The sequence below is a fragment of the Thermoascus crustaceus genome (assembly GCF_041956765.1).
Source record: "Thermoascus crustaceus strain CBS 181.67 unplaced genomic scaffold VTN00scaffold_9, whole genome shotgun sequence".
Taxonomy (NCBI): domain Eukaryota; kingdom Fungi; phylum Ascomycota; class Eurotiomycetes; order Eurotiales; family Thermoascaceae; genus Thermoascus; species Thermoascus crustaceus.
Window position 1 is genome coordinate 137,740 of NW_027192535.1, and position 9,988 is coordinate 147,727.

At 53.0% G+C, this 9,988-nt stretch overlaps 4 protein-coding genes across 4 annotated transcripts; 2 read left to right on the forward strand and 2 right to left on the reverse strand.

The window, feature by feature from the left end:
• Positions 1-40: 40 nt before the first annotated feature.
• VTN00DRAFT_10074 (uncharacterized protein) lies at positions 41-2,831 on the forward strand (the record flags this gene model as incomplete). The annotated part of the gene is made up of 4 exons (XM_069426690.1): positions 41-393; positions 451-1,683; positions 1,733-1,951; positions 2,003-2,831. 4 exons carry the CDS (start codon positions 41-43, stop codon positions 2,829-2,831), a joined length of 2,634 nt encoding a protein of 877 aa, XP_069283836.1.
• A 1,111-nt stretch (positions 2,832-3,942) lies between these two features.
• Positions 3,943-4,598, reverse strand: VTN00DRAFT_10075 (uncharacterized protein; the record flags this gene model as incomplete). The annotated part of the gene is made up of 3 exons (XM_069426691.1): positions 3,943-4,199; positions 4,276-4,368; positions 4,442-4,598. The coding sequence occupies 3 exons, from the start codon at positions 4,596-4,598 to the stop codon at positions 3,943-3,945; spliced, it is 507 nt and encodes a 168-aa protein (XP_069283837.1).
• A 646-nt stretch (positions 4,599-5,244) lies between these two features.
• Positions 5,245-6,372, reverse strand: VTN00DRAFT_10076 (uncharacterized protein; the record flags this gene model as incomplete). Its single annotated transcript, XM_069426692.1, has 2 exons — positions 5,245-6,165; positions 6,220-6,372. 2 exons carry the CDS (start codon positions 6,370-6,372, stop codon positions 5,245-5,247), a joined length of 1,074 nt encoding a protein of 357 aa, XP_069283838.1.
• A 1,738-nt stretch (positions 6,373-8,110) lies between these two features.
• VTN00DRAFT_10077 (uncharacterized protein) lies at positions 8,111-9,306 on the forward strand (the record flags this gene model as incomplete). Its single annotated transcript, XM_069426693.1, has 5 exons — positions 8,111-8,362; positions 8,416-8,464; positions 8,519-8,535; positions 8,585-9,198; positions 9,255-9,306. The coding sequence occupies 5 exons, from the start codon at positions 8,111-8,113 to the stop codon at positions 9,304-9,306; spliced, it is 984 nt and encodes a 327-aa protein (XP_069283839.1).
• Positions 9,307-9,988: the final 682 nt, after the last annotated feature.

A 9,988-nucleotide genomic window follows, 5' to 3' on the forward strand; every position in this document is an offset into this window, starting at 1 on the left:
CACTCCTTTGCGTCCAATTCAATTCCTTGGAGAAAGAACCATGTCGACAGCATCTACCATGTCAACTGTCAGCCACAGTCCACACGCGTCTCACTCCCATGGCCATGGCCGCCGCGCGCACGGCCACTCGCGATCAAACGGCTGGGCACCGATCCCCAGCTCCGTGTCACTGAGTTACGCCGACCAGCAATCGCAGCAAGACTTCCAGCACTCTGCGACGCCGTCTCTCCATACTAATGGCCATGTACATGAACACTCGCGCCACCATTCCGCGTCGACGTTTGATGGTTTCGCGGGGGATGCTGCTTTGAGCAGTGATATGAAGGCAACATCCGGAGTCTCGGTTCATTCTGGCACTTCCTTTGAGCCATCTGATCATCAATCGCAGGGAAGGTGAGTGAAGATGCGGTACTAAAGCTGTCGTCTACCCGAATGCCTGACCTGTCATAGTCGTGAGATCGTTACCGGCCTTCTTATGGCCCTCCCGTGGGTCGTCCTGTCCTGGCACTTGGGACAATATACAGAGTCAATTCCGTTAAGTGACGACTGGCTCGAAGCAGCCGCAACAGTATCGGATTTTATCCATCCTGACACCCCCAAGGGTGGTGTCAAGGCTGTCGGACAGAAAGTTTGCTCCTTGGTGTCTGCCACAATGCTTTTGATGGGACTCTGGCACAGACTACGACGTGGACAAGGAGCTGAAACTTCTTCCGGCAAGTCGTCCGCGGGTCTGTCTCTCAATGCGACTGTTGTGCGGACTGCTTTTGTGAGGATAATCTCTTTGGGATTGCCTATCTATGCCGCGATGAAGCTTGGTGTGGGGATAGTTGCCCTCACGCTACTTCTGGCGTTCGCCTCCGGTTTTGCAATTGTTGAGAGCGGCAGTAAGCGGCACGGCACGCAAGGACTTCTCCAGAAGAAGCTGACGCTCTCCTCACTTCTGATTTTTGTCATTTTCAGCGTCCTTGGGCTGGATGCCACTCCCGATCGAGCACCATTCAAGGGATACTTGGCTCTATTTCTGTCGGTCTTCGTAGTACGGCTGCCGTTTCCGACTCTTCAAGGGGTGTCCCAGCATGCATCTGAATCCAGCTTGGATGCTCCCTCCGAAGTGATCGATAATGCAATATCCAGAAGTAGTCAGCACGGACCGATAGCCCCTATTTCGCCTCTGGTTTCTTCCTCTGAAGATACCATGTTGACTCTCATCACTGGAGGGCTTCTGGCCTTTTTTACAGCATTAATTTCCATTTTCCGCGGAACTTTCTCTTCAGACCTCTTGGAAATAGTATCAATGCTAGCTACCTCTTCGTCTTTGGCAGTATCTTTGACTTTGTCGCCCACAAATCTGCGCACTCCCAAAAAGATTGGTCATGCGGCCGGGTCTCTTTTTGCCGTGCTCGTTGGTGCTCTCCCATATTCAGAGCGCCGCCCAATGACCATTATTGCCTGGCTTTTCTTATCTGCGTTCTCTTATGTTGCAGCTCGATTCGATGACAACTCTCAATCCAGTACAAGTTCGCATGCGCACCACCACCACCGCCACCATCACCATTCACACGGCCACTCAGAGGTGGAGCCGTCGAAAATTTCGAAATTTCTCCTGCGACATGCCGAGGTTTATCCACTACTGCATAGCATCCTGAAGGAGAGGGACTCTCGTCGGATATTCTATTTCATGAGGTATGTTATTGTATTTGCTCCCTTCTGCTAGCCAAAGCTGACTGTACAGTCTCAATTTCGCCTTTATGCTTGTTCAGATGTCGTACGGCTTTATCACTGGGTCACTCGGGCTCCTGAGCGATAGTATCCACATGTTTTTCGACTGCCTTGCGCTCGTGGTGGGTCTATGCGCGGCAGTCATGAGTAAATGGCCGCCTAGCTCCAGGTTCCCTTATGGATATGGCAAAGTGGATACGCTTTCCGGCTTTGCAAATGGCGTTTTTCTCATGTAAGCCTGGCCCCTAGCGTCTCGATGTGATAAATGCTCATTTATTCTCAGGATCATAAGCATTGAGATCGTTTACGAAGCTGTTGAAAGGCTGTTGTCAGGCAGCCAGATGCACCGGATAGGGGAGCTGTTGGTTGTCAGCGCTGCAGGCCTTGCAGTCAATCTTGTTGGCATAATGGCGTTTGATCATGCTCATCACGGACATGGCCACTCGCACGGTGGTCACGATCACGGGCATTCGCACTCCCACGGAAATGAAAACATGCACGGTATATTTCTCCACATCCTTGCGGATACACTTGGCTCTGTGGCGGTTGTCATATCGACGATCCTCGTCCATCTGTATGGGTGGCCAGGGTTTGATCCCATCGCCTCTTGCCTTATCGCGATCTTGATCTTTGCGTCTGCAGTTCCCCTTGTCAGCAGTACCGCAAAGACACTTCTCCTTACCCTTCCGGCTGACGTGGAATACAACCTGCGCGATACTTTGGCGGGTGTGAGCACGCTGAGGGGAGTTGTAGGGTATACCGTGCCAAAATTCTGGCTCGATGATACCGGTGCAGCCGGAGGGCACGACCACGACCACGACCATCACCACCACCACAGCCACAGCCACAGCTCATCGCATGGACACTCACATAGCCATTCCCACGACCATGATCACTGCGACCATGACCACGGCCACCACCATGATCACCATGACGAGCATCAGAAAGTCCTCGGCGTGATCCACGTCATCGCATCTCGCGGGGCGGATCTCGATGACGTGCGCCAACGGACGATAAACTTCCTCCGAGAAAAGAACATGGACATTCTTGTTCAAGTCGAGCGAGAGGGCGACGGCCGCTGCTGGTGCGGTGGCGGGAACAAGACCTCTTAAGACAGCTGGGGCGTGTACTGTACATTAGATCCAGTCTCGATGTTTGCATTTGCATAATCTGGGATGGGAGTATCGGGGATGCTGTTTGACCGTTTGTCAAGACTTGATGAGTTTCGGACAAGTGGGCTGGAATGTAATGTCTCGTCTCGATTTTTTGATTTCCGGGTTTATAAATTCTCATTCTTGATATATTTCCATGGCATGTACCATACATGACAGCCACATCATCTGCCAAACTGATGAAATCACGATAGTTAGAGACGTCTGTTCTGGCACGGATCAACGTAGTTAATTATAAACGAATAAATAGAGTCGATTTTGTCATCGGTATCTTATCCTAGTCAAGATTTGATTTCGATCATATATTTACCAGACCAAACGTCCGATATCCCTTTTTTTTGTCCTTCCCCCCCTTGTTTCTTTTAAGCAAACAACAAGAAATAGAGATCGACGATCGAACTTATCACTATCATCACATCTGGCCAGGATATAGATAGATAGAAAAGAAGCTTTGATCCTCCGACCGACCGCATTGCTGATCAAGATCAGATCATTTTTACCTCCAGGTCCCTGAAACACAATTCGGAAACAAAAAAAGGTGACTTGGGGTTTGATGAACTCTGTATACTTATCTTCTGTACTTGTACTGACTACTGAATCCAACGCTTGACCGCGGTCAGTCAAGTCGTTGGTAGATGTAGAATATTATATAAAGATGAATATGATGCTCATTGCTCATGCTTCATACTTCATATACCTAGGTATGTAGATACCTGAGGTAGTTATGCGTCGATGTCGAGACGCCATGCGCCCAGAAACGGACAAAAAGAGATGACAAAAAGGAACATAACAAGAAGGAACACCATGGACCTAGGCACACAGTTATGCAGAGAGGAACAAAGAAAAAACAAACCATCGACAGGACAAATCAAAGCAATATGAAGAAAAAAAATACCAAAATATGCACCGCGTATATAACCCCATCCCACACTATCCTGCTTCGCCATTGTACGGCACTATATCGTGACCGTCTAGCCAGCCAGCCAACAATCTAGCTAGAAGACCAAGCATCCAACTCACCAACTCAGCTCGCAGCATCGCTGCCGCTCGTCTACTCCTCCCCCAGACTCTCCCTCACGCACTTCCTCACCCGACGCTTAAACTCCTTGGGATCCTCGCGCCACAGCCTCGCGGCCTCGACGTTTGCGGGGCTCTCGTCGTTGGGGGACGACAGCATCGAGATGACGGACAGCAGGATGGTCTCGGGCGTCTGCACGGGCGACCAGCGCTCGGCGGCAGACTCGTAGCCGTACTTGTCCTCCTCGGGCGGGTGCAGGATGGAGATGCAGACTTCGCCGTTGGGGTAGACTGTCAGTTTGTTAGTATGTGACATCCTCTGCACGGGGAGTAGAGGTTTGTGGGGAAGGGAAAAGGGGGGACATACTGTTCGGGTGAAAAATGGGCGTCTCGAACTTCATCTTCGGAGGCATGTGCGGGTACTCTGGTGGGAAGGAGAGGCGGGCGCGGAAGAAGCCTCCTACAAACCCCCCCCCATATCAGCATACACCCTCACATGTATATCCATAGAGTTTTGAAGAAGAGACACTCACCTCCATACAACTTGACATCATCCGAGATCATCAGCATGACCTCCCACTCGAAGATGTTGTTGTCCGCCAACCCGCAGCTGATGCCCGGGATGTCCTTGTCGCTCTGCATCTGCTGCAGCTGGCGGGTGAGCATCCGTCCTGCGGGCGTGGTCGCCATGGTGTCTGTCGTCTGGCGTCCGTTCTGTGTCTCTGTTCTGCACTAGATGTCGGTGATATGTAGGGGTGAAGTGGTATGGTGTGACTGAGTGCAGAGTCGAGCAAAGGCGGTGTCGGGAGCGTGCGGTGGCGGTGGGCTGTGGGGGACCTTGGTGTATGAGGTCGAGAAGAGGGAAAAAACCTGAACAGGAGGGCCAGACGAGTGTTGTAGAGAGTGTCTGAAGCTGCCGTCGAGAGTTGGAGGAACACGGAGGAGAAGCAGACGGTTTCTGCCGCGGGGTTTGCTCGGAAGCGATACGTGATGCCGGAGATGGGCTGCGTTCGCCGCCACAGACGAAACCGCGCCTTCGAAGAGCCCCTCCACCGCCACGCTTATCGGCCCGCTGATAAACGGCGGAGGAGGACCCCGACCTACGGAGAAAGGCGTCTGGATATCAGATATTTCATTCGGTCCTAAGTATAGCTCTACTATGGGTGTACCTAGGAGCTACCGAGAAAAGAAAAGTCCGTCCGTAGTGGAAATTCCCAAGGATACATATCCAGCCAAACCATCCATCCGTCAATCAATCTGGGGTCTCCGGTAACACAGGTTCAACAGTATTCCTCCAGCATCTTAATGCGGTCTATTATCACAGCCGTAAAGACATCTAGAAGAGAGGGATGCTATTGCCCACGGGCTCCTTGGCGAACAGGCTAATCTCGCCCACCAGGATCAGTGCGAACAAGATGACCAAGGCCAGCTCCATCATGAAGACCTTGACAAGTACCTTCATGAAACGAGCACGGGAGCCCCAGTCAAAGCTCTTCCATGCCTCGAGGAGACCGATCTTGCCGCTGCCGCCCAGAATGGTTGGGATAACCTTCCCACCAAAGGTGCGGTCAAATGGCACAATGGCCTCGTCTTCCTCGGGGAGCATCGACGCTGCAACGCGGATAAAGGTCACGGTGGCCGGCACCCCGACCAGTACAGCCAGAGCCAAGAATGCAACGAGAACGCCAATAGTGGCACCGATCATCCTTCCGACAGACACATCAGGAGTGAAACTGTTATGGAATGCAGTCATTATCGCCAAGGGCAGGTACAGTGCGATCTGGAAGGCCGCCACGCGCAGAGCCGCAGCGGGTGCGATCTTTGCCCAGCTCTTGCGACCGGGGATGCGCTTGTAGAAAGGCTTCGTGGACGGCTCCGAGATGACGATGTGGATCCAGGCCATCTCCAAGTTCGCCAGAAGGATTTCAGCAAGAACCCTGGCGACGGAGCGGCCGAAAAACCGTGCATGAACCAAGGGGATTTCCAGCAGGCCAACCACCACGGTGCTAGCGACTGCCCAAGCAATGTACATCTTCAAGCCACGGAATCGAGCCCAACGGCCGGCGCGGGCAGTGAGGTGGCGGATCGTGGTGCGCAGCTTGCTGGTGATAGGTTTGGGCGGACTGAGGGGCATTCCGGCCTCGTCTGCAGCGCATTTGGAAGCATTCTGGTCCGAGTCGATGCGGACATAGATATCCGGGTTGGGGTCCTCGATAGCGGCGAGAGTGGGCACGATTATGCCATAGGTGTATTGAATCTACAGCATCGAGAGTTAGTTTACTGCTCAGATATTCGGTGGATGGTGACTCACGGCTGCACCGGCGAGCACGAAGGCAAAACCGGTGAGGGCAACGACAACGACACCCCAGGTTGACAGCTGGATGTTTTGCGGGAGCCTGGGCCCGTCCGGAGAGTTGGCGACCTCCATGCCTCGTCGGAGGAGGCTGGATGCGACGGCGGACATGATCGCGGATCGACTGTTTGAGGTTTCGATGACGAAACCTATCTCGAAATGAATAGAGATGAGAAATGGAGGTAGAATGAGAATAAGGAAGAAAGGAGAAACAAACGAGGGACGATGTTGGTGAGATAACGGGCGAGGAGGCGAAGTTAAAGACGAGCAGCGCGTAGGCAGCAGGGTCGCAGGCGCCCGCCGGAGACTCAACGCTAGACGTCAGCAGCCAATGCTGTCGCAGCGCAGCACGCCTGAAGCCGCCGCATCCGACGAGGCCTGGATGGAGATATTATTAGATCTTGCAATCAGTGACCGTTTCCCTACGCAGGAATATTATATAGTCGAGGTTTGCTGCTCTCCACGTTGCTCTTCAGCACCGCTGCCCCGCAGGATGCTGCATTGTATACTCCGCACGCCGTACCTAGTATGTCAGTACTTAATACTTTGTATCAGACGTCATAGAAGGAATGAGCTGATGAGAGCATCGTGTCCATCAATGTAATCATCGTACTACTCCGTACATATCAATACCTGCTCAGCTGCTCTCGTCCTCTCGCTGGTGGTGCAGCCTGATAACTTGGCGCCTCCTTTTTTACTGGTCTTTCGTAGCCCTGCTCTCTCCGATCGGTTAGGCCTCCCATTGCTCCACTTGAAAGCTTGGTCTTCGGGGGCTGTGGGAGCACGAGTCAGTATATCGTCTGAGCTGCCACCTGTTGGACTTGCAGACACACACAAACATCGAGAGCTGTTTTGATTATATAAGCACCATCATCATCGTTGCGAGAAGGAATTGAACCAGCAAATTGGTCCGATATCAAGAGGGCTATTAGTGTGTTCTCACATGTTGGAAGAGTTTCATATGAAGGATCTACTGTGGGCTGCGTAAGGTGGTGGTGAAGCTGGTACTTGTCATGCAGACAGCTGACGTACAGTGTACATCTCTACGCCATTGCCCTACAGACCACAGACTTCCCTATCGACTGCCTCGACTTTGTAGAAACAATACTGAAAGCTCTGTCGGGGTCATGGATAGCACAGTGACATCGGACGCCGAGGGGCCCGTCTCCCACTTCTCCGTCCATGTACGGAGTAAACCCGATTCGAGCGTTTCACGTGCGGTCCGACGTGCGGTCCGCAAAGCTCTTGGTGCTGGATATCTTGCGAATATATCCTGAGGATAGGATTTTGAAGTCATCAATGGGCGTTTCTGCAGGCTCTCTATCTACTCGTGAACTCTCTCACACTCGTAGGTTGAACGAGTCCGGGGTATCTCCATGGCCTGGAGTCCGGAGACCTGGGGAAAGGGTGGCAAAACGTGCGACGACGTCAGTACCCGCCCGTTCATCCGGAGTCTGCACATCAGGACGCAATGGAAGAGCCTTGGTTGGCTGCGGTCGCGAAGCCAAGGGCACGCAGATCTCCATGCAACCCCACGATCTTTCTCTTCTATCTTCCCTTCGACCATCTTGGCGCGCTCGCCCGACGGACGGAGCACGTTCGGCGTTTTTGTCATGGCCGAGCCGAGGTCCACGCGCTGCCTGTGCTATCTCTTGACCGGCCTCCCTCACCTTCCGCTTGCATTCTTCTTTTGCGAGAGTCGTGATAAGTCGTCTGCGGTCTATCTCTGCCATTCGTCTCTCCTGGGAGTACTTCTCTGCTCTCTCCGTCTTCTCGCGCCTCTCCTTCACTCCTTTTCTCCTCTCCCTGCCCCTCCCCCGCCTTCGTCTCCCGCATCCCCGCAGCCGCCATGTCGTCCACTGCCCCGACAAACCCGCAGGAGGTCATCGACGAAGTCAAGGCCACCGATGCGAAGCCCGTCAACCAGACCCTCGCCCAGATCCGCTCGTTCGTCGCGGGCGGTGTCGGTGGTGTCTGCGCCGTCGTCGTCGGCCATCCCTTCGACTTGGTCAAGGTCCGGTTACAGACCGCCGAGAAGGGTGTGTACTCGGGCGCAATTGATGTCGTAAAGAAGACAATTGCCAGAGAGGGTGTTGCTCGGGTGCGTAATTCCCTCTGTATGGCCAGGGGATCCATTGACTGACAGCAGGCTAGGGTCTGTATGCGGGTGTGTCGGCGCCCTTGGTCGGAGTCACGCCAATGTGTAAGTGTACACCTAAAAACCGTACATCAAGGGCAATTGACTGACGAAATCTAGTTGCCGTGAGCTTCTGGGTATGTCATTGACTTCTGCGCTTCAAACTACGCCATCTGACCTGCGTAGGGCTACGATTTGGGCAAGACGATAGTTAGCAGCCTCTCCACCGTCCCTGTCAAGAACGACACTCCACAGTACTCCATCGCCCAGATCTCCGCCGCCGGTTTCTTCTCTGCCATCCCCATGACCTTGATCACCGCTCCGTTCGAACGGGTCAAGGTTCTCCTGCAGATCCAGGGCCAGAACCCCCCACCACCTGGCCAGAAGCCCAAGTACTCCGGAGGCATTGATGTCGTCCGGCAACTGTACAAGGAGGGCGGGATCCGCAGTGTCTTCCGTGGCAGTGCGATGACTCTTGCGCGTGACGGTCCGGGTTCCGCAGCTTACTTCGCCGCCTATGAGTACATCAAGCGCAGCCTGACCCCCAAGGATGCCAACGGCAATGTCACCGGCGACCTTTCGCTGCCTGCTATCCTTGCCGCTGGTGGTGCGGCCGGAGTTGCCATGTGGATCCCTGTCTTCCCAGTCGACACGGTCAAGTCTCGTATGCAGAGCGCCGCCGGACGGCCGACCATCGGTGGAACCATCAGCTCCATCTACGGCAATGGTGGTTTCAAGGCTTTCTTCCCAGGATTTGGTCCAGCTCTGGCAAGAGCTGTGCCAGCCAATGCGGCCACTTTGTAAGTAGAATCTCTGACCTTGTCAGAACGATCAGTCCACTAACAGCTGAAACCAGCCTGGGTGTCGAGTTGGCCCACAAGGCGATGAACAAGTTCTTTGACGATTAACTAGTTTCAATGGGAACAATGAAACTTGAAGGATAGCGAAAAAGTTGCATGGAGTTGCATCTTCCGTTGTTACTATACTACCCAGTGTGCATGCGTTTGGGACTTGTGTTTTTGATGACCTTTGGATGCTCCCGATACCATTCGGTTTGATTGGTGTATATATGTTTTGAAGTTTCGGAGCCCTACTGTCGGCTCTTTTTCCAGCGTCGGACTGTAAAGCATGTTTTTCTCTGGCTTTTCAGGACCCATTCTGTGACGTGTTTTCACTGTATTTTTCGGTACAGTTGGCAGCTCTGTTTCGCGCATCTCGGTTGCAGGACTTGCAAGATAGACTCGTCGAGATACTACATACAGGCAAAACCGATAGATTTAAGAGAACCCTGTATAGATGCACACAAGAGCGCAGTTATACTACCCAATGAACGTTCACAACCGCGACGCTCTGAATCTGCTGACCCACCCCCTCTCCAACCCAGGTTACCTACCTACCTAGGTGTCCCCATCCCATCGCACAGCATCCAATTAGTACATAGGTTTAGGTTTGCCCAGCACTTTATGATAAGCTTAAACTTTTCCGGAGTTATCTATGCCACTTGGTCTGCTAGGTGGTAAACAAGGTTTTCTCAGTTCCACAGATCTTACTTAGCCTTGTGTGCTTGTGTACTTTCTCTCTGCATGCAGT